The sequence below is a fragment of the Hemitrygon akajei genome, chromosome 19 (genome assembly GCF_048418815.1).
Source record: "Hemitrygon akajei chromosome 19, sHemAka1.3, whole genome shotgun sequence".
Lineage (NCBI taxonomy): Eukaryota > Metazoa > Chordata > Chondrichthyes > Myliobatiformes > Dasyatidae > Hemitrygon > Hemitrygon akajei.
The window spans coordinates 12,267,003-12,292,155 of record NC_133142.1 but is presented as its reverse complement, the minus strand read 5'-3'; the positions used below and the strand labels follow the sequence as shown (position 1 = coordinate 12,292,155).

The following is a 25,153-nucleotide window of genomic DNA, read 5'->3' as shown; positions in this document are numbered from 1 at the left end:
TGCGAAGTGCTTTAGTTGCAGTATTAGATAAATGGAAAGAAAATAATGTGTGCAAAACATTTGAGAAATGTGTAATCCTGATAAATTAAAAATAGTCCAACTGTATGCAGCTGCAGTGAAGATAGCCAACCTGATGGTGAATGTATTAAAAGGTTAATAATAAACTGAAATATTGTGGTTATCCTGTCTTCTGAAATAATTGTATGGAGAGTGCTGTTTCCTGCTCCTGTCATTTCATAAGAAAAGGGTATTGTAAGTCCTGCAAGGTTATGGAAGAATGAATGAAGGGCTAGTGGGATTTGATTTTAATGAGTGGCACTGTCACATGCACCAAAATACAGTGAAAAGCTATTGTTTGAGTGCCACCCAGACAGATCATTCTGTAAGTACAAAAATGTAATAAAAAGGAAAAAACAGAATGGAGAAGTGTTACAGTTACAAAGAAAGTTCAGTTCAGGTAGGCAAATAGAGTGCCGGGGCCTTGGTGAGGAGATCATGAGTTCATCGGGGGGTGTGAGAGTGTGGAACGAGCTGCCAGCGCAAGCGGTGCACGCAAGCTAGATTTCAATGTTTAAGAGAAGTTTGGATAGGCACGTGGATGGCAGGGGTATGGAGGGTTGTGGTCCTGATTCAGGTCAACGGGACTAAGCAGTCTAAATGGTTCAGCACAGACTAGATGGACTGATGGGCCTGTTTCTGTGCTGTACTTTTCTCTGACTCTATCTTTTAGTGTATGGCAGATGCATTCAAGAGAGTGGCTGCAGTGGAACAGAAGCTACCCTTGAGCCTAGTGGTATGTGCCCTCAAGCTTTTATACCTTCTGAGTGCTGGGAGAAGGGAGAAGGGAGAATGATGGGGAGTGGTCCTTGATTATACTGGGTACTTTCCTGAAACAGCAGTAGGTTTAAATAGAGTTGGTGTTGAGGAGGCTGGTTGGCATGATGGACTGGATCCTGTTCACAATTCTGCAATTTCTTGGGGATTAGGCAGGGCAGTTTTCATACCAAGCTGTGATGCATCTGGATAAGATGCTTTATATGGTGCATCTAGAAGTCAATGGGGGCATGTCAAATTTCCTCAGTCTTCTGAGAAATAGAAGTGCTGGAGTGCTTTCTTGGCCATAATGGTGATATTCGCACCAAGGAACTTGAAGCTTTCAACCATCTCCATCTCAACACCACTGATACAGACAGGGGCATGTATTTCACCCAAGTTCATTCAACCATACATGTGTCTATCACTAAACAAAACTTCATTTCTCTGGTGCCAGGGTGCAAAACACAGTACACAAGTCACACATGACACACAACATATGTAGCACATAGTGCAATAATGCATATAGACACAAATATAATATTAATACAACTTTTTGAGGACCATGACCCGAAGATTGATGGTGCTGACTGCCAAAGTCAATGGCCAACTATCTTGGTTTGCTGACATTGATCAGAAAGTTGTTGCCTTTCACACCATGCCAATAGGCTCTCTATCTCGTCCTCATACTCTGTCTCATCATTGTTTCACATACAGTTCACTAAAGTGGTGTCAACTGCAAACTTGTAAATGAAGTCAGAGCAGAATTTGGTGATGCTTACACAGGTCGTGACTAAGTCAGAGGTATAGTAAGGGGCTGAGGGTCCAGTCTTGTGTGGCACCAATGTTGAAGGTGGGAGAAGTATTGTTGCCTATTCCTACTGATTGCAGCTTGTTAGTCAAGAAGTTGCACAGGAGAGTGGCAGGTCCTAGATCTTGGAACCTGAATCCAAGTTTCTTTGGAATCATAGTGTTGAAAGCCTCCTAGTATATTAAGTAAGCACATTCTCTCCGGAAAAAAATCACGGTTATGATCATTGGAGGATTCTGAAGCAACTAGGTATCGTAATTCATGGTACAATTAACCACCTTGTCCTAAACAGAATCAGAAGACATTGCCTGTGCTTGAGGATGAGTTAAACAAAAACTATCCTCTGAAAATCGTTACCTCATTCAGCGAGGGATAAACCTATGAAAAAAAGATTACAGCTGGAGAGCGGCAAAAGCAGATAGAAAGTATAATGGATATCTTCCAGAAAGTAATATCTAGGAATGCAGTATATAAAATAAATTGAATCTGATCTCAGCTAAACATGTTTGAAAGGAACAGATGTCACAGCTATTTCATCATAGAGTCTTTCTTCTCTCATAACCAGACCAATCAAAGTGTTATTGAGAAAAGCCATTTGGTGGTGAACCGCCAACAACAACTTGATTTCTGTTCTATCATATGATGACCAAGATGATCAAAAGCAAACATAAAGCAAAAGGCTTTTATTGCCTGCAGTTCCCATAAAAGTTCACTTTACAGCCCTCAGCTCTAATCTTTCACATTACAAACTTAATCCCTTATTACTGATAAAGCATTACTCCTCCTCTTACCTTATGATGAAGACATTTCTGTATTCTTTCACACATTCATAGGACATCTGATATTTCTCCGATCGTTTTAAACTCCCATAACTATGAAGTAGGCAAACTCCACTGGGAATTTTCACACAGCTTTTTCAAGCACCTTTCATATTCAAACCATGCTGAAGCACTTCCAAGATCATAATTAAACTCCAAAACTCGTCATCATTATGTGCCATGTCGTATGACATAGGCGATCATAGTCTATCGATGACCGTGATTGTTGTTGGCAAATTTCCCTGCAGAAGTGGTTCTGCCGGGCAGTGGCTTTATAAGCCGGGTGACCCATCCATTATCAATACAGCTCCTGGCATCAGGGGTCGCATAGCTGGGACTTGGGATATGCACCAGCTACTCGTATGACAATTCACCCCCTGCTCCCAAGGTTTCACGTGACTCTGATCGGTGGGTGGGGTGGCTAAACAGGGGCTACACCTTGCCCAATAGTGACCTGCAGGCTCGCGGAGGAAAGGAGCACCTTACACCTCCTTTGGTAGGGACGCATCTCCACCCTGCCACTCAACTGCAACACTAAATCAGGCATACGTGCCCGGAATACTGGATCAGTCCCTCTGCTCACTGGAAATAAATTCATTTTGTCTTCCGAAGCAGACTTACTGCAAAATGTCAAGTCGTACTGTAAACATCCACCTTGATGGTGCAATGATACACTGGAGCATGATGAAGTATCTGTCAAGACAAAACTACCTGGTGCCTTTCATGTGAAAGAATCTACAATAAAGGTCATGGGCAGACAGCAGCAGCTTTGAAAAGTGTTGGCCTTTAATCTCTTTCGCTGTTCACTCTGAACATACCGGAGTACTGTGTCAATTGGAAATAGTCATAATGGCCACAGACGTGAGCTGCTCGATTGATACTGACATGTTGGGAACAGCTAGAATCGTGGGTTATTTAAGGAAAGGGGAGAAACAGGCTCTAAGTGAGCATTGTGCTTTTGAAATATGCCTGTTATTGCCCTCATTGGAAGAAAATTTACCATCTTTACTCATTCTGGCTTGTGTGTAATCCCACACCCACAGTGATGCTGCTGACTCTTTTCTGCCGTTTGAAATGATCTGGCAAGCATCCCAGCCAATGTCACCCACAACCCAGAATGTTTCTTTTATTTAAAAAAAAGGCTTTGCCTGCAATCTTGGAGAAAATCTGTAATTATGACAACATGTACGGAAAAGCGAAAAGACCAACAGATTTGGTACCCATGCATTAACTTGGAGTAATTTTGCTAGGTTGGTATTCACAGTCACAGGCACACTCACTTACAATGAAACTGCGAACTTTGCTCAACACAAGAGAATAATTCAGATTGCTGCAGGGACTGAGCGATAACCTGCACATTCCTTTGCGCATTATGTTGGAGATCCTAATGGAGGTTGTCCAGAGGAGATAAGACCTGCATTCTTGAATGTGGTAGAGGAGAGACGCTGAGAAAGAAGTGGTCTGCCTGAGTTACAGGAACAAGTGTAGCATGGATAATGGACTTCATACTAGAAAAGATGGGGTAGCACAGTAGCGTAGTGGTTAGCGCAATGCTTTACAATTTAGACGATCCAGGTTCAATTCCCATCACTCTCTCTAAGGTGTTTGCACATTCTCCCTGTGGCCGCATGGGTTTCCTCCACGTGCTCCCGTTTCCTCTCAGAGTCCAAAGACGTACCGGTTGGTAAGTTAATTGGGCATTTTAAAGTGTCCTGTGAATAGGCTCGCATTAAATCGGGGGATTACTGGGCAGTGTGGCTTGAAGGGCCAGAACGGCCTATTCCACGCCATATCTCAATAAATAAGTAAACAAATAAAATGCAGTCTTATTTACTGCTGAAGGGTTTCAGCCCGAAACGTTGACTGTTTACTCTTTTCTGTAGATGCTGCCTCGCTTTCTCCAGCATTTTGGGTATGTTGCTTGGATTTCCAGCATCTGCTGATTTTCTCTAGTTTGCAGTCTTATTTATCTGTCTATCTGTCCATTGATTTATTTAGAGACACAGTGCAGAGCAGGTCTTTCCAGCTCAATGGGCCGCACTGCCCAGCATCCCGCCTATTTACTAGTCTAATCATATGAGAATTTGTAAGGGCCAAATAACCGACCAATCAGTGTGACTTTGGACGATGGGAGGAAATCAGAGCACCCAAAGGAAACCCATATGGTCATAGGGGGAGAATTTACAAACTCCTCACAGACAGCACCAGAACTTAACTTTGAACCCTGGAATGCCAGGGTTTGTGCTAACTGCTAAGCTACTGTCTTCTGAGAGAATGTGAAAAGAATATTTTTTTTTGAGAAAATGAATGTAGAATAAATGTTCACTATTCAAAATTCAGGGCTCATCCACTTAAAATAATAAGGCAGTGTTTTTTTTCTCTCAGAGGTCACGCTTCTTAACAACCCTCTTTGTTAAAGGGCGGTGGAAGCTGAGTCTTTAAATATTTTAAGGCAGAAGTAGATAGATTCTTGATAAACAAAGGGCTGAAAGATTACTGGAGACACAAAAGACTGCAGATGCTGGAAAATAGAGTGGATGCGGAAAGGATGTTTCCTCTGGTTGGGGAGTCTAAGCTGAGAGGGAATGGAGATGATGAGGAGTTTCTTTAGCCAGAGAATGGTGAATCTGTGGAATTCATTGCCACTGATGACAATTCATTGCCAAGTTATTGTCTAGATTTAAGGCAGAGGTTGATAGATTCTTAATTAGTCATGGCACTAAGGAATATGGGGAGAAGGCAGGTGATTGGGGCTGAGAGGGAAATGGATCAGCCATGATGAAATGGCAGTCAGACTAGGGCTAAATGGCCTAATTCTACTCCTATATCTTGCGGTCTTAAATGGAGCAAAAAAAAAAATCAAATTCTAGAAGAACTCAGCATATCGAGCAGTGTTGGTGGTGCGGGGAGGGGGAGGTCATGGTGGGTTTGGAGAGGAACTGTTGATGTTTCAGGTTGGAGGCCCTGCATTAGAACCATTTGTGAAATATAATTGGAATTATTGGGAACATGGAATGGAATGTGCAATCATATCAGCCATGACTTTACGAAATGGCAGAGCAGACTTAAGCGGCTGAAGGGCCTATGACTTGAGCCTGATTTAAACAGCTGTATACAGCTCAGATTGTGCAATCCAACACAAGTTTTTAAAATATACACAAATATATTAAACAGACTTACAGATGAAACAATCAAGTTCATGCCAATTAGACATATCGCAACTAGGGATGGTAAGGCCACAAAGGCTAACGTTATAAAGGTCAGCAGATGCATGAAAGAGGCAACAGATTTCTCCATCACTGTCTCATGCTATTAGCAGTGATTAATAACTTCTAGCAAATAAATGCCAGTGAGTCAGCGACACATTACCCAACATTTCACTGGTATTAGTTAGTTCCAGATCAGGACCAGTACAAAAAATTTACTGAATTCCAGTTTGTCACTCTTCTTTTAAATTAGCTATGTATGGCTTTAAACTGGTTGATTGAGAATTTTTGGATCATCGATTTAATTGCACATTTTGTCACAATGATTAATTTTGTGGGTACACCGTTTCCATTCAATTATTAATATTATTATATAATTAGCCAGCATGCAAATGTTAAGTAAAATACTTTTACTCACTTTCACTTCTTTCTCCAGGTGGTTGATAAAATGAGAGGCCCAAGGAGATAATGGCTGCAAGTTCTAGGATGATTAGGGTCACATCTTGTAGTGCTTCCCAGATTAACTGTAGGAAAGTTTTTGGCTTTTTTGGAGGTATAAAGTTACTACCAAAAATCCGTTTTCTGTTTTCAAGATCTACAGGATTGCCAGCTAAACCTGTAGGGGAAGTAAACATAACAAAAATTTAGCAATCATAAGTGATGTAACGGAACACATAGTAGTTGAAAGCAACAAAAGATGTTTGTCAACAGTATTATTTTCATCTGTCAAATGAGTTGACGAATCAATTTCTCTCTGTGATCTGACATTATTCACTCCATACTACTGCTTATAAGCAGAAAATAGGCAAGTGAGTAAATCAATTTGGTAAGATTTCCCACCTAACCCCATGATCTAACATGTTCATATTCTTGACATGCAATGCAAGCCAGATTCACTTCTATGGGTGAATATCAGGTCCTGATATCTTCATCTGGACCAGGCTATAAATGTTCCTCCACAATCTGAACAGAAAATGGTCTTGTGCATTGCAAGGGATTTATATTTTTTCTCTTATATAAGCCTTTGGTGACAGGTGCACCAAATATTCCAAATGTTCTTCTCTTGGCTCCACAAGCTGGTCACTAGTCTTGCCTCTTCCCCTTTTGATAATGGGACCATTCTGGGTTGGCCCAGCAGCTGATCCCAGCATTTCCTTTGACTGCCTCTCGTCCTGATGACTATCCATCTGGATTGGGAGGTCAAGGCAGTCTTCAGGGTTCAAATATAAGTAAATTGATGTAGACAAGTGATTTTATGGCCAGCTTGAGACAGAAATTTTTTCACCGGAAAATGTATAAATGATGTTATGTTTGTTCATTATGTACCAAGTTGTATGACATAGGCGATCATGGTCATTCCATGACCATGATTGTTCTTGGTTAATTTTTCTACAGAAGTGATTTGCCATTTCCATCTTCTGTGCAGTGCCTTTACAACACGGGTGACCCCAGCCATTATCAATACTCTTCAGAGATTGTCTGCCTGGAGTCAGTGGTTGCATCACCAGGACAAGCGATATCACAAGATCTCAAGACAAAGGAGCAGAAGTAGGCCACTTGGCCCATCGAGTCTGCTCCACCACTCCACCATGAGCTAAACTATTCTCCCACCTAGTTCCAATTTCCAGTTTTTTCCCCATATCCCTTGATACCCTGACTAATTAGATACCTATCAATCTCCTCCTTAAACATCCTCAATGATTGGGCCTCCACAGCTGTATGTGGCAACGAATTCCATAAATCCATGACCCTCTGGCTAAAAGATTTTTTTCCTCATCTCTGTTTTAAATGGGTACCTTTAATTCTAAGACTGTGACCTTTTGTCCTGGACTCACCCACCAAGGGAAACAGCCTTTCCACATCTACTCTGTCCAACCTTTTCAACATTCAAAATGTTTCTATGAGATCCCCTCTCATTCTTCTATACTCTAATGAATACAATCCAAGAGCCAACAAACACTCCTCATATGTTAGTCCCTGCATTCCAGGAATCATCCTAGTGAATCTTCTCTGAACTCTCTCCAACATCAGCACATCCCTTCTAAGATAGGGGGCCCAAAACTGCACACAGTATTCCAAATGGGGTCTCACCAGTGCCCCATAGAGCCTCATCAACACCTCCTGACTCTTATACACTATTCCTCTTGAAATGCATGCCAACATAGCATTCGTTTTCCTAACCGCCGATCCAACCTGGTGGTTAACCTTTAGGGTACCCTGCACGAGGACCCCCAAGTCCCTTTGCACTTCCGATTTTTAAATTTTCTCCCCACCTAAATAATAATCTGCCCAATTGTTTCTTCTTCCAAAATGTACAACCACATCAGTACACATCAGTTGCTCATATAACCATCCACCACCTGGTCCCATGACTTCACAGGAGGGGTGGGGGGTAAGCAGGTGCTACACCTTGCTAGCTGGAGAGAAGGAGCACCTTACATCTCCTTTGGTAGAGAAGTATCTCCACCCTGCCACCCAAAATGTACGTTGAACCTAATTTAAACCTAGATTACTATTAAGTCTCTTGGGGCTCTGTAATTGATAGCAACTAATGTATTTGTTTGACATAATTAATAGTTAGATGAACAACATTTAATTCACTTAAAAGCTTTCTGCAGTACACCCAATCCTAAAGCCTTGAAGAAAATCAAACTGTGTACATGCATATACTGTATGTAAATAGACAGGAAATGAACTATGATTCTTTAAACAACACACACAAAATGCTGAGTTACTCCATCATTTTGTGTGTGTTGCTTGGATTTCCAGCATCTGCAGACTTACTCTTGTTTGTGATATGATTCTTTGGAAGAGGTTTCAACAAAACTAAAAGACGATTGGAGACATTCATAATCAAAAATAAGAGTATCTTCACATAGGCAAATCATTCACAACTAGAGTTTCTCATCAATAAAATCAATCATAACAAAACAAATCCCAATGATTTTAAAAAGGAATGGCAGGTTTGACAAACCTTGAATTAATGAAGTGAAGCTTAGTCAGAAATAAAACATATCAATTGTTATATATTTTGCCTTCGGGGACAATTTTCCAATGTACTTTATTGTGTACTTAATATTTCAGTAATATTTGAGTAATATTGTAAATACATTTAATTAAGCATTTTTGTTCAATTAAATAATTAATTATTGTTATATGTAAAATTCATACATGGCATATGTCATCATGCCACCATGTGATACATGTGTGCTTTGCTTAAGTAAAAAAACTTAATGTACATTAGAAATTTCCTGGCTCTCTTGTTTTTCTTTTAATTAGGTTTTATGCTTTGGAGTTGCAACACATAATAGTGGTGATTAGAAAGTTTTAAAAGAACCCAAAGTGATTACCTACCTGTGAAGTGCAGTGAGATGTTCAAGGTAAAAAAAACCATAGCATGTATTGTTTTTTCTTTGGAGCAGCATGTTTTCTTTGCAAAAGAAAACATGATCAAGTTAAAAGAAAAGGCAGAAAATGGAAGAATTTACGGGCGCATAAACAGTGAGCACTGGGTGATAGTATTCATAAAAAAAGTAGAAATAGCTGGCTACTTCAGAAAGATTGACACATTTAATTATGCAACAGATAACTGGATTTTATATATTGACTCTACTGAGCAGTATTTTGAAGTGAATTGAATAGCCAATGAGAAACATTAGATTTGAAGGCATGCAGTTTGCTTCAAAGTTTAACTGATCCAACCAAATGAGCCAAAATGAGTTTCCCTAATATTGTGAAAGTAATGCAGGAAAACTTAGAACCAAACCAATTATGGATTGCAAAATGCTTTAGGTTTCATAAGCAGAATCACAAAGAAGGGGAGTCCATTTCAACAAATGTGGCTGAATTAAAGAGAGTTTTTTAGCATTGTCAGTTTCGTAATGGGCTTAATAATGCACTGAGAGATCATTTTGATCACGGAATCTTATAAGATAGCATTCAAAAATAGCTCCTAACTGAAGCACAACCTGTATTTAAAAGAACAGTTGAAATCACTGTATCAATGGAAACAGCAGGCAGAGATGAAACTGAGTTGCAATCAGGAATGAAAATGAGTGTGAACAAAATTGAGGCATCTAGACAGAAGCCTGTCTTGCCAAACAAATTGTGTTACCATTGTGAGAGGGGCTCACATACATTGGATCAATGCAGATTTACACACAGAACTTGCAGAAAATGCAGCAGAATTGGACACATACAACGAGCATATCAAGCAGAAAAGAATAAATGGACAGCACAGGGAAGAGAAAAAGATAAAAATCAAGCGACAGTTTCAAAAAGAGCACTAATCTGCATGCTGTTGATAAAAAGTCTGTTAATGATGAGAGTGATATAGGACTGAGTGCCTTTGAAATTTACAATATCAAAACTAACAATAGACAAGCAATATGGCCTAAACCAGAAGTGAACGGCAAATTAATTGAAATAGAATTGGACATTGGTTCAGCTGACTCAGCCATTCCACAAAATGAGTTTGAGTGGCATTTCAAAGGTACTGGAGATATCCAATATATATATATATAAATGCAAACACACACACACACACAAAGTACAGTGCAATAGTCTTAGGCACTCTAGATTTTTAATATAAATTTTGTTTTAATTATTTATCTTTTGTCTTCTGCATTAGTGTGTCAGTAGAAAAAAACCTTACATTTCCAAACATTCCTTTTCCAAAACATTAAATGTTACAGAGAAATTTTTGTATTTTGTTAAAGAAAGTAAAATATTAAGTAACAGAGCGCTTTCTAAATAAAAAAATGATGACTTTGTAGGTATATAGCCCAGTGCATGATTAAACAAAGATAATAAACAGGATGCTAATGATCAATGACATAATGAGCTGAGTGAACTAAACTGATGGAATCAAATTGGGCAAAGGACAACCAAACTAAAAGGTGAGGGTTGACGGATGTGATAGTTTAACCTTCATATCATCAATTCTTACACCATGGCAAGAGTGCGCATAGCAACAGGACACCAGATGGTCATCCTGTATCAGAAAGGTCTCTCTCAAGCAGAAATTTCGAGGCAGACAGGAGTTTCAAGATGTGTTGTCCAAGTTCTTCTGAAGAAGCACAAGGAACCAGACAAGGTTGAGGACCAGAAATACAGTGGTTGGCTGTGGAAGCTGAATGCAGCAAACGAGACATACATCAAACTGACATCCCTTCTAAATCAGAAGAATTCCAGCACTGCTATCAGCTCTGAATTCACAGAAACCACTAGCAGCTAAATACACTCCTCTACAGTCCGGAGAAAGTCATGTCAGAAGTGGTCTTCATGGAAGAGTTGCTGCCAAACAGTCATTGCTCCCAATTAGCAACAAAGCCATGAGACTCACCTCCACACAAAAGTACAAGCAATAAGATGTTGAATCTAGCAAGTGCTCTGGACTGATGAGACAAAATTAGAAACAGGAGGTGGAACAGCTGGAGAATATCTGCAGCCAACAGTGAAGCATGGCACAGGTTCCCTGTAGCTTTGGGCTGCATTTCTGTAAATGTATTTGGTGATCTGGTCAAAATTAGTGGAATCCTTAATGCTGAGAAGTACAAGGAGATACTCATCCATCATGGAATACCATTAGGGAAGCATCTGATCGGTCGCAACTTCATTCTGCAGCAGGACAATGACCCCAAACACACGTCCAGGGTCATAAAGAACTATCTTCAGCCAAAAGTACAAGGAGTTCTGCAACAGATGGTATGTCCTCCACAGGGGCATGATCTCAACATCATCAGGGCTGTCTGGGATAATTGAAAGACACAGAAGCAAGTGAGACAGCCAAAGCTCTGCAGAAGAACTGTGGCAAGTTCTCCAAGATGCTTGGATTAACCCACCAGCTGATTTTCTTGTAAAACTGCACAACAGTTTACGTAAGAGAACTGATGCAGTTTTAAAGGCAAAGGATGGTCACACCAAATATTGATTTGATTTTTTTTACTGTTTATTGCTCTTTATAGTATTTTTTTTATATTTAGAAACATTCATTATTTTTGAAAGCACCTTTGCTTTAGAGAATTTATTTACATGTGTCTGAGATATTTGCATATTATAGGTGTACAACTTAAGATGCATTTAATATTGAATTGGATATTATAGCTAAACAATGAGGAGTGTTATGTATTTAATATTTCAGTAATATTTGAATAATATTGTAATTATAGGTTGATTAAGCATTCTTAGTTGTCTACATAATGCATTGTGGGTTATATGTAAAATTTCGTAAATGGCATATGTCTTCACACCACCACTTGATACATGCATGCATTGTTTAAAAGTACAAGAAATTTACGTACACAAATTATCTCTCGGCTCTGTTTTTTTTTAGTTAGGTTTTTTTTGTAGTTTGGAGTTATAAAACATAAAATACCACACAGAATAACAGAAAATTCCTGACTAATTGCAAGGGTTAATAGAACAATACCACAGCATATGAATTTTGCACTCTGAAAATCAGTTCTATTCAAATTTAAGTCAAATATATGGCTTAGAAATTCAGGTCAGACAAAAATAACATAATATTTAAAGTTTAAATGATTTTGACACACTCTGATCCTGAAAATGGCAAACATGTTATTGGTCCTGGAAATGTAATGAAACTGGGTATTTTTTAATATAAATACAAACTGGTCAAGTTTGTATTATATATAAAATTTGTTTCATGACACAGCAATCCATACTTGTGTTCCATTTTTCAACTAACTCATTTCTCACTGGGTTTGAATCGTTTGGAGGCCTGATCTCATTTCAAATAGCACTGATTTCCTAGTGTACAGTTATCTGAATAATTATTCCCAAATTCCCAAATTATTCTCAAAGGCACTAGTATGGAGACTCCAATGCCTTTGAACAGAGAATCCTACAAATGGTACTGGATTTGGCCAAGTCCACCACGGCTAAAGCCCTCTCTAACATTGAGCACATCTAAACGAAATGTTGTCGCAGGAAAGAAGCATCCATCATCAAGATTACCTACCACCCAGGTCTTGTTATTTTATCACTGCTGCCATCAGGTAGAAGGTACAAGAGCTTCAGGACTCACACCACTGAATTAAAGAATAGTTCCTACTGTTCAACCATCAGGGTCTTTAATAAAAGGGGATAACTACACTCACTTGCCCCATTATTGAAATGTTCCTACAATCATTGATCTCACTTTAAGGACTCCCTCTCATTATCTCATGTCCATGTTACTTATTTCTATTTATTTATATTCAAATTTGCAGCTTGTTGTCTTCTGCACTCTGGTTGATCTTTCATTGATCCTGTTGCAGTTACTATTCTGTATTTTTGCTGAGTATGCCCAAAGGAAATTGAGTCTCGGGGTTGTATATGGTTACATTTATGTACTTTGATAATAAAGTTTACTTTGAACTTGGAATTTCAGATGTTTTTTGGAAAGACACCAATAGGAATGAATCAAATTTACTGTTGAGAGTTAAAAGGAAAATTTGGTGGTACAACCATTTACAAGGCTTTAAATAACATTTCAAAAGAACACGTAATTGAACCCAAATTTAACAATAAATAGCACAAAAATACCAAAGTAAGATCAATAAGTCAAAAGTATGAGCAGAAACAAATCAAACTTTGAATCACTAAATCACCAGATGTTACAGGCTCCTCCTTCTTATTCTACTCAAGGACTCTTTCCCAGAACAGAAACTAAAACAAGTGCCATCTTTCCTTCCCATTTAAAAAAAAAACACTTGGCAAGAAAAGCAGAATATTTCTTGAATGATGAGATGTTCAAAGGCAAATGGCTCTTTGGTGTCAATGTATACAAGTCAGCTCACAGGTACAAGAAGTAATTCCAAAAGGCAAATGTTATGTTTACCTTTATTATGAAAGGATTTGACCATAAAAATAAAGATGCTTCACTGCATTTATATAAGATCTTGGCGAGCCTACAAATAAGCACTGTAAATTGTTTTGAATTTGTTACATAAAGAAAGGATATAGTTGCCATAGAGAGAATGCAGGAAAGATTTATTAAACCAAATCCAGGGATGACTTTAAAGAGCAAACACGAGGAAATCTGCAGATGCTGGAAATTCAAACAACACACACAAAATGCTGGTGGAACACAGCAGGCCAGGCAGCAGCTATAGGGAGAAGCGCTGTCGACGTTTCGGGCCGAGACCCTTCGTCAGGACTAACCGAAAGGAAAGATAGTAAGAGATTTGAAAGTAGTAGGGGGAGGGGAATTGTGAAATGATAGGAGAAGATCGGAGGGGGTGGGATGCTAGTTGTTTGCCTGTTCTCCATCTCTCTCTGGTGCTCCCCCCCCCCCTTTCCTTCTCCTGAGGCCTCCCGTCCCATGATCCTTTCCCTTCTCCAGCTCGGTATCACTTTCACCAATCACCTTTCCAGCTCTTAGCTTCATCCCACCCCCTCCGGTCTTCTCCTATCATTTTGCATTTCCCCCTCCCCCCACTACTTTCAAATCTCTTACTATCTTTCCTTTCGATTAGTCCTGACGAAGGATCTCGGCCCAAAACGTCGACAGCGCTTCTCCCTATAGATGCTGCCTGGCCTGCTGTGTCCCACCAGCATTTTGTGTGTGTTGTTGTTCCAGGGATGACTATTTTGTCATACAGAGAGACTGAGTAGACAAGGGCTGTAATCTTTTGTGTTTTCATGCTGGTTTAATACGATCATACAGGTCTTGCTAGCTATCTGAGAACTCTAGAATTAGTGGCCAAAGTGTCAGAACAGAGGGTAGGTCAGTTGAGACTAAGACGAAGATAAATTTGTTCACACAAGATCTGGTGAGGCTTTCGAATTTTTTGCCCCAGAGGACTTTGACAGATCAGCCACTGAATTCTTTCATAAAACAAAGTGGATAGATATCTGAATATTTAAGGAATGAGTGAATAGAGCACAGTACAGGGATACAGCACCCAAAAAGAAAATCCGTTTTGATTTTCTTGGATGACAGACCAGGCTCAAGGGGCCAGATAGTTTTCTCTTGCTCCTGTGTTTCATTTTTCTTTAAATTTAGGTTGAAAAAGAATACTTGGCACCAGCAAAGTAGCATCCCCTCAAATATGCCATTAGGCAGGCAGGTCCTTTTTTTGAAAGATTTGTCAGCGTATTGCCTTTTAAGTGTCCTGATTGCACGGTAGCTGACTGCAAATGTATTTTGGCTGCTGCTCTGCAACCAGCCACTAGGAGGTAGGGATATGCAGCGCTGCTGTAAGTAATCGTTTTCAGCTACTGTGCTGTTAAATCAGCACTGATCCAGAATGACAAAGTATTTGAATCAAGATCTCTGCACTAGGAGAGAAGGAAGAGTAATGACCTTGAAAGCGGTTTATTTACAGATTAATTAGAATTCATTATTTGTCCTTCTCATGGGCAGGGCTCCGAAAGCCAGAGTTGTGAGGGCTTGCCGACTTCAGTTCAAATTCATGCCAATCATGGAATCCAGTTCCTTAATTGTGGAGGGCAGCAGCAGCACCCCTATGCGTTACAGAGATGGCTTCCAAGCGGGATAGATGAAATATAATTCCCACCCCCCCCCCCAAAGAAAGAGAGTATTAGGAAGGAAATGTTTTCACAGTGTTCTTTAGGTCATACCTGCAGATCAGAAAAAAAAATGGGACACTGCAGCCTCAGAAGCTATCAGCTGAATTCATCTTTTCCAATAGCTGCAATGCAGCAAGAACCCGAGTACAGGTAGCACATACATAATAACTCTGTGTCCTTTGCAAATTCTCATTAATCACACAAAGAGCTTCGACTTCTGGGATTCACACCTTATTGAAGCCAAGTCTCATTAAAGTGGAGCTCAAACCGGGTCACTGATACAACAAAATGAATGTACAATGTTGCACATATCCTTCCAGTAAAGAGTACAATTAGTCCCTAAAAGCATCTGTCTGGTCTAATGATAAATACACTGTAAGTTGGCATTCTTGCAATTAAAGCAACAGATAAAGGTGAAATTCAAAAATATACACAAGTTACGCCCTACTAACTCGCATGATAAATCACTAATTAAAATTTCACTGATAAAACAAAGATTTATCACCCACTCTAATTCATTATTTAACACTCTGGTGAACTACAAATAGAACTGAATCATGCAACAAACTTTAGACCATTCAGAAATGAAATCCAGTATACATTTTCTGCAAAACGATACCACTGCTATCTTTGCACCAATTAAAAAGGACACTGTCCTTATTTATTGTCTAGAGTTACAAAGTCTTCCCAGAATGACATTTTAAAGTAACATGTACTGCACCAGTATAACAACAATAACATGCGTGATTAACATGGGAGAGTGTGCCTCAAGTATCACTCTCCATTTCATTATTGGCATTTGTTATTTGAAAACATGAAAGGTCATTTCATTTTATGTGCTGCAAACTGTGTTCATTTATTTCCGTAAGACGTAGCAGCAGAATTAGGCCATTTGGCCCATCAAGTCTGCTCTACCATTCCATCATGGCTGATTTATTATGCCTCTCAACTGCATTCTCCTGCCTTCTCCCTGTAACCTTTGATTCCCTTCCCTGTCAAGAACCTATCAACCTCCACTTTAAAAAGACCCAATCGAAGGACGCTCGACAATTACGGCAGGGCTTGAATAATATCACCTGTTATGAAGTTAAATCAAGTGACATAAGCAACAACAGGGCTTTGCTTCCAGATGAGCTTAATGCCTTCTATGCTCCTTTGACCACTTTGTGATGGAGGAACCATCACAAACTCCCACATCGCCCAATGAACCTGTGATTTCAGTCTCTGAGGCTGACGTGCGAGCAGCATTCCTGAGGGTGATAGCACCTATATCCACAGTGTTAACATGTTTTGAGAGGATGGTGATGAAACATATCACCCTCTGATTGAGAATCAACTTAGATCCACTCCAGTTTAGCTCTGGAACAACAGGCCCACCACAGATGCTATCTCATAGGCTCTTCATTCAACCCAGAAACATCTGGACTGAGAAAATACGTATATCAGGATGCTGTTTATAGACTACATCTCAACATTCAATACTATCATCCCTGCAAACATAATCAATAAAGTCCAAGACCTTGGCTTCAATACATCCTTGTGCAATTGCATCCTAGTTTTCCTCACTTGCAGACACCAATCAGTTTAGATTGGCAACAACATCTCTTCCACCAACTCCATCAGCATAGGTGTATCACACCCAGGTCTGTGTGTTTAGCCCCCTGCTCTTCTCACTTTACAATTATAACTGTGTGATTAAGCACAGCTCCAATATCACATTCAAGTTTGCTGATGATGCCACTGTTGTAGACCGAATCAAAGGTAGCAATGAATCAGCATATAAGAGGGAGATTGAAAATTTGGTTGTTTGGTGCCATATCACCAGCCTTTTACTCAATGTCAGCAAGACTAAGGATTATTGACTTCAAGAGAAGGAAACTAGAGGTCCATAAGCCAGTCCTCATTTGGTGTTCAGAGGTGGAGAGGGATGGCAACTTTAAATTCTTTGGAGTCATTATTTTGGAGGACTTGTTCCGGGCTCATCAGTTATGAAGAAAGCACAGCAGCACCTCTACTTCCTCAGGACTTTGCAGAGATTTGGCATGACATCTAAAACTTTGATAAACTTCTATAGACATGTGGTGGAGAGTATATTGACCAACTGCATCACAGCCTGGTATGGGAACACCAAATGCCCTTGAATGGAAAATCCTACAAAACATAATGGATACGGCCCAGACCATTATGTTTGGGTAAAAAACTCTCAACCATTGTCCATATCTACATGAAACGCTGTTGCAGGAAAGCAGCGCTCATCATTAGGAACCTCCACCAGCCAAGACATGCTCTCTCCTCACTGCTGCTATCAGGAAGGTAGTACATGAGCCTCAGGACTCACACCACTAGGATCAGGAACAGTTATTACCCTCAACTATCAGGCTCTTGAACCAAAGGGGATAAGTTCATTCCATTTGCCCATCATTGAACTGTTCCCACAACCTATGGATTCACTTCCAAGGACTCTTCATCTCACGTTCTCTATTTATTGCTTATTTATTTATTTTATTTTTATTATTTCTTTTCTTAGAAGTTTGCACAGATTATATTCTTCTGCAGTCTGGTTGGACACCCAAGTTGGACATTCTTTTATTAATTCTGTTATGGTTATTATTCTTATAAGATTGTTGCGTATGCCCACAAGAAAAAGAACCTCAGCATTGTATATGGTGCCATATATATACTTAGATAATAAATTTACTTTGAACTTTGGCTTGGGCTTCTCAGTTCTCTGCGGCAAAGAATCCCAAAGACTCACCACCCTCTGGCTAAAGAAATTCCTCCTGTTATCTGTTCTAAAGGGACATCCCTCTATTCTGAGGCTGTGTTACCTATTTCTAGACTCACCACAATATGAAGTATCCTTTCTACATCCATTTCCAAAAATGCTTGTTGGGCATTATGGAATGGTCTAGCCAAGTTAAAGTAGCTATATTTCATTGAAACAGAACTCTTTCACATATTTAAAAAATAATATTTTACTTTTTTAAAACCATTTTCTTTTAAGAACATTTAGATCAGGGGTTCCCAACCTAGGGTTGATGGACCCCTCAGTTAAGGGTAGGAGTTATTGGCATAAAAAAGGTTGGGAAATACTGATTTAGATTTATATTATTATTTCCAAATAATTTGAAACTTGGCATCATTTGGGGTGGGTCTATCTTGACCTAATTTTCTTTAATATTCTCCCACAATAATCATAAACTAAAACAACCACGGTCAAAAATTCATAATAGAATTGGACTTCTAACAGAGTTTTCAACTAAATTAAGGTCACACCTGGCCTAAATGTGCAATATGCAATCGTAGTAATTTATAATAATTTATAATAAATAGAACAGTTAATGTAACATAGAAATACACTCAAATCAGTGTGAGTTAATTAGTCTGATGGCCTCGTGTAAGACGCTGTCCCAGAGCCTGTTGGTCCTGGCTTTTATGCTGCGGTACCATTTCCCAGATGGCAGCAGCTGGAATAGGTTGTGGTTGAAGTGACTCAGGTCCCCAATGATATTTCGGGCCCTTTTCTCAAACCTGTCTTTGTAAATGACCTGAGTCATGTGAAGTTCACAACTACAGATGTGCTGGGTTGTCTGCACCACTCTCTGCAGAATTCTGTGATTAAGGAAGTACAGTTCCCATTCCAGGCAGTGATGCAGCCAGTCAGGATGCTCTTAATTGTGCCCCTGCAGGAAGTTCTTAGGATTTGGGGTCCATACCAAACTTCCTCAACAATCTGATGTGAAAGAGGTGCTGTTGTGCCTTTTTCATCACACAGCTGGTGTGTACAGACCATGTGAGGTCCTAGGTGATGTGGATGCTGAGGAATGTAAAGCTATTTCCCCTCTCAACCCCAAATCCATTGATGTCAATAGGGGTTAGTCTGTCTCCATTCCTCCTCTAGCCCACAACCAGCTCCTTTGTTTTCGTGACACTGAGGGAGAGGTTGTTTTCTTGACACCACTGTGTCAGAGAGACAACTTCTTCCCTGTAGGCAACCTCATTATTGTTTGAGAATAGGCCAATCAATGTAGTGTCATCAGCAAATTTAATTAACAGATTAGAGCTGGGGTGGCGTCATAGTCATGGGTATACAGGGAGTAAAGAAGGGGTTCCTGTGTTGAGAGTCAGAGGGGTGGAAGTGAGGGAGCCCACTCTTACCACCTGCTGGTGATCTGACAAGAAGTCCATGATCCAGCTGCACAAGGCAGGGTCAAGACGGAGGTCTCTGAGCTTCCTGTCGAGCCTGGATGGAATTATAGTGTTGAATGCTGAACTGTAGTCCAAGAAGAGCATTCTCACATAAGCATTCTTCTTCACCAGATGTGTAAGGACGGTATGTAGAGCAGTGGCTATTGTGTCGTCTGTTGATCGGCTGTGTCGGTAGGCAAAGTGTAGGGGGTATCTAGCATGATCTCAATTACTTTTTCGATAAGCTTCAGATTCAACAGCAAATCAACTAACCCATTGGCAAATGGAAACAGATTGCTGCAGCCAAAGTCCTCAGGTTTTACTGACAGATTTTCTGCTTTATATTTTGCAGTGTGATTAAGAAATTGAACTCTGTGTTTTCCTATTCTGGGACAGTTAATTGGTGATCAATTAATGGGGAGATTCTCCAAAGTTGTTAATCAGTTTTAATTTTTGCCCTTCATTTTCAGGTCTGATTGTAGGCTTTATCTGTTGTAAGATAGCTTGATAATCATTTTACGTAAATATAGCATGCATTAGATCCAAGTACAACTCCTATCCAAGGCATTTCAAAGAAACGTGATTCAAAATAGTTTCACATTGTTTCCTCTGAGATAATAGGAACTCGTGCTTGAAATATTTGACACTGGCACTCAAACTTCGTGATGTCACAGATCTCCTGAAAGGTAGCAGTCAGAGATTGATGCAACAACTTACATTTATATATAGCCTTCCATTATGGCAAAACCTCCCAAGGCACTTTGCAGGAGTATATATAACATCATTTATTGTCAGTACAGCTGTTAAATAATTCACAAGTAGCATGAAATGTCACATTTATATCGAGCTTTAACACCATTAGAGAAAATGTTTGCCACAATAGGCCACATACATAGACAAGGTCGAAGCATAAACTGCTGAAGATTTTCCACCGGTCTCTCACATGTGCCTTTAAAGGATATCTTATGGGAGAAACAAAATAAGTTCAATTCTCCTCCTAGGCAGATTAGCAATGTGGCAAGACTTTTTCCCAGCGCTTGTCTCCCTCACAGCTTCGGCAAATTTTGTGGAGTGGGGGGAGGGTACACATAATTTTGCAACAAGCTACCACTGGGATGTTGCCGTCAAGGACCTCATTCATGCCTGATCGTACACTTCTGGTGATTTTCCAGTGTGAAGTTAAAGGAGCAGCTTTGTAGGCATTAACAGAACATGACCTATATAAGTAAGAGAAAGATTGGACTGAAAGATAACTTTTACTTGAGTTCTTTACTCTCTTGCCTGACCTAATTACATGTATCATTACTACCTTGAATTAACTATCAATTTATCAATTTATCAAATTTATCAAACTATCAATTTCACACAGAAGACCATGCAATAATTTTAGTTGGAGCGAATGGGAATTAAATTAATCAAATGAACGAGTTCTATCTTCCCGATAACATATCCAAATAGTGAATGAGGAAAAGGCAACAGCAGAGGTGGAGGGAAAGGGATAAATGTAGGAACAGAAAAACAGCAGTGAACTTCAGACGCAAGGTTCATATTTTCCTTTGGCCACTGGCAGTCAAATTTCTTTCAAATTAAAGACAAGAATCTGACCCAATGATTTATAAAGGACTGTATAACAAGTAAAATAAATTTAAAAGTCCAAAGTGAATTTGTTACCAAAGTACACACATGTCACCACGTACAACCCTGAGGTCATTTTCCTGCAGGCATACTCAATAAATTTATAGAAGAATAACCAAATGAGATCAATGAAAGACCATACCAAGCTGAGCGTTGAACCAGTGTGCAAAAGACAACAAACTATGTGAACGAAAAAAGAAAGAATGAGTAATAATAAATAAATAAACAACAAATATTGAGAGCATGAGATGATGAATCCTTGACAGTTAGTCCATTGGTTGTGGGAACATTTCTGTGATAGGGCAGGTGAAGTTGAGTGAAGTTATCCCCTCTGGTTCAAGAGTCTGATGGTTGAGAGGCAGGAACTGTTCTTGAACCTGGTGGTGTGAGTCTTGAGGTTCCTGTATCTACATTCTGATGGCAGCAGTAAGAAGGGAACATGTCCTAGGTGGTGGAGGTCCCTGCTGAAGGTTGCTAATTTCCTGCAGCAGTGTTTTATGTAGATGTGCTCAATAGTGGGGAGGGCTTTACCCCACGATGGATTGGGTTGTATTCACTAATTTTTGTAGTATAAAGAAAACCACTTGGAATACATCATTTTGATGCATGGCATTTTGTAGCACAAAAGAATGAATATTATCTAGTGGAATTGAAGATCGTAAAGACAGGAAACAGTTTCTTACAGCTGTTACGTACCCTGTAACTTTTAACACAAGTGACTGAGAATTCTCACTTTCTCCCGATGCCAAGGTTAACCCTTTCTTCACTGAACCAAGTCTATCTGACCCAAAAGGACTGCATTCCTTTTCAACTAAATCAGATACCTCAGACTTTTTCTGAGCTTCAACACTAGGTTCAGTACCCTGTGACTCCACATCCTTCACATCCTGAACACAAGCAAACGGGACATCTGCCTCTTCTAGGCTTTCAATACCAGTCTCCTTTTCAAATTTTAAGTTCCCCTAATCCTCCCAGTTACTCTCTGGGCAACTCCCCTCCAGAGTAAACTCAACCTTGCGGGTTAAAACAACCTCATCTGCTAACCCAGCAGACTCCCTCAAGGTAGCGGCATCCTTTTCATCTAGGACTACCCTCATATCATCAGGAACACGCTTAAATTCCTCAACTGAAAACAGTTCTGTCAAGCCAGACAGATCATCCGTGTCCAACCCTGGACCTTCTAACTGCCCCATTTGCTTCTCATCTTGGCTCTGTGCCTCCATAACCTCCTTCCTCACTCCTAAGTGTCCACCTAGGGGTATCTTATGGGCAAGGTTCAAAATTCCGTTCTTTGACAACACTAAATCTGCTTCGTCTCCCTTACTTTCCTTAGCTCCACTATTCTCCGTTTTACCACCCTCTAACCCCTCTTGGTACAAGGTCGGTAAAAACATCTCCGCTAAATCAACACTGGACTCATTTAAACGGGTTCCTGTCTCAGCCACCTTTCTAGACATGCTGCGAGTTACTGCGCATGTGGGATAAATCTTGGAATCTATGGGCGGGTCCTCAGCACTTACAAGCTTACTTGTTAATTTCACTGCTGAATACATGTCACCACCTGCCAGATCGTTACCAAGTAGGACGTCCACGCCGTCCATTGGCAGTTTCAACTGCACCCCTATTTTGACTGGTCCAGATACCAGGTCACATTTCAGAAATATCTTGTGCAAAGGTATGGCCTCAATCCCTTGCCCGATACCTCTTAACACAACCTCCCCAGTCTCAGTCTCAGAACCAAAATTTAACATCTTCATTAAAATCAATGACTGTCCAGCCCCAGTATCGCTCTAGATCCACACTGGAACTGTAGTTTCTCCTTCTTTCACAGACACCGTCCCTTCCGAGATAAACTTCTCACGCCCCTCTTGTGCTCTATCTAACTTTGCCTTCCTCATCGATCTGTTGACCAGCTCAATGCAACCAGTCGGGATTGTTGTTTTCCCTTTTCCTGTCTCCTTCTTTGGAGCAAAACACTTAGATGCTATATGGCCCGCTTCCCCACAATTATAACACGTAAAGTTGGGAACCTTCCTGCCAGCCTGCTTTTCCTCCTCCTTACCTTTTCCACTAGTTCCCGGCTTATTCTCTGCCTTAGCTGGTGGGCTTTCTCTACCGTCCCTGCTGCCTCTCTGGTAGCTCTTATTTGAGGAAAACTTTGTCTTGTGGGTTAAGGCGTACTCGTCTGCTAACTTGGCAGTCACAGACAGAGTCTCTGTCTCCTTCTAGTCCAAGTACATCTTCATACCTTCAGGGATACAATCTTTGAACTGCTCCATCAGTATTAACTGTAACAGTTTATCATAATCTCCAACGACCCCTTTTGAGGCGCGCCAACGCTCACAATACATTTGCATCTCACAGGCAAACTCTAAATACGTGTGGCTCCACAGCTTTCTCAAGTTCCGGAACTTCTGCCGGTATGCCTCTGGCACCAACTTGTAACTCCTCAATATAGCCCTTTTTACTTCCTCATAATCCTTAGACTCATCCATGGACAATGCCGTATACGCTTGCTGAGCCTTACCCCTAAGTACGGTCTGTAACAGAACAGCCCATTTCCCCTTAGGCTAGTTCTGATTCACAGCCACTTTCTCAAAATGGAGGAAGTACTTATCGACATCCATCTCCTCGAATGGAGGTACCAACTGGATCTCCTGACCAATCTTGAACCCCTTATTTGGGTCTGCTGCCCGGTCTCTTCCCTGCAATGCCTTTAACCTCTCCATTTCCAGCTTATGCTGCCTCTCTTTCTCTCTTTCCTCCCTCTGCCTATCAGCTTCCTCTCTCTGCCTTTCAGCTTCCTCTCTCCGCTTTGTAGCCACCTCTTTCTCTCTCTCTGCCTCCAGCTGCCTTATCTGGAGTTCATGTTCCCTCTTCTTTTCCTCCTCTGCCAACCTTAATTTTTCTATCTGTAACTGAACCTCACCCTCGGCTGGTTTCCTCTCAGGGAACAGGTCCAATACATCCGATGGGAACACACCCTCGGATACATAATGCACAGCTATTGCTCTCTGTATGTCCAACTTTCTCATCGCTGGTTTCACTGCCGAGAGATTCAATCATTTTGCAACACTCACCAATTCCGCCTTCCTGGCATCCTCTAATGCCCCCGAAGTCAGGTCTTTTAAAAATTTGTCAATTTCCATCTCTGCTGGTTTCCCATCTGGTTATCCACACAACCAGATCAGATAAGGGACTTCTATCCCAATTCACTGGCCCCCCCAATTTGGTAACAAAATCCCAGATGAGCCCCCAATTTGTTACGTACCCCGTAACTGGGTGTCAGACCAGCAGAGAAAGAAGAATCCATTGGAGTCTGGTGGTACCAAAACTAAAGATGTTTATTAGTAAACTACACAATACAGTATCAAAAATGCAAATATACATATAAAACAAGTTAGCAATAATAAACCTAAAAAGTGTAGGAATAATAATAAGCAATAATAAACAAGCTAAATCGATGTCTAGGGGTAAATGAATTGTCATAGAAAAGTATAAAGTTCAGTTCATGCGTGCTGAGGTAGTTATGGTTGTTGTGTTGTAATCGTTGGAGAGAGAGAGCGAGAGATTAGGCAGCTGAAGCAGGCAAACCTTCAATTACTTTCTGATTCCGTCGTATCGTTGTGGTCATTCAGCTATGACCCATCTGTTCTTCAGCTAGACCGTTCTTCTGTGGTGGACTCGTCACTCTGGCATGAGTGGACACACACACAAGTCCCCACCGGCCCCGTCGTAACACTGTGAGCTTTACTGACCAATCTCCTGATTCAGTCTCCGAAACCCCCACCTTTCTGTGGGTTCCCAACACTCAGTTAGTGTCCACTGGTGTGTCTGAAGGGTGTCTCTCCAGACCTGTCTTTTATCCCCACTCACGGGGTCTCAGCTATCCATCAACTCTGAATGACCGTGTCCATCAAATCAGGCCACTCCTGCTATCTCCTGAGGAATGTTAACGAGCAAAGGAAAGTCCTTGTAGTGGAGGGTAAATAATCCAGGAAGAGTCAAAATACAGTAAATCAACAGTCTCTCTCCCCCTCTTATCTGCAGCAGATGTTCTTGCCTGTGCGTCATCTCGCTCTCTCAATAGCAGCATAGCAACAGCAATAGTTCATAGTTCTCAGGGAGGGGGAGAAATGGTTAAC

At 40.5% G+C, this 25,153-nt stretch overlaps 1 protein-coding gene across 18 annotated transcripts in view; it reads right to left on the bottom strand.

Moving 5' to 3' along the window:
• atp2b2 (ATPase plasma membrane Ca2+ transporting 2) overlaps positions 1 to 25,153 on the bottom strand; it is an 889,877-nt gene that overhangs the window by 284,530 nt on the left and 580,194 nt on the right. For all 18 annotated transcript variants that reach the window (XM_073072083.1, XM_073072084.1, XM_073072085.1 and 15 more), the window contains one exon: positions 6,067 to 6,264. In XM_073072083.1, the coding sequence (XP_072928184.1) occupies positions 6,067 to 6,264 (198 nt within the window). The remainder of the gene's footprint in view (positions 1 to 6,066; positions 6,265 to 25,153) is intronic.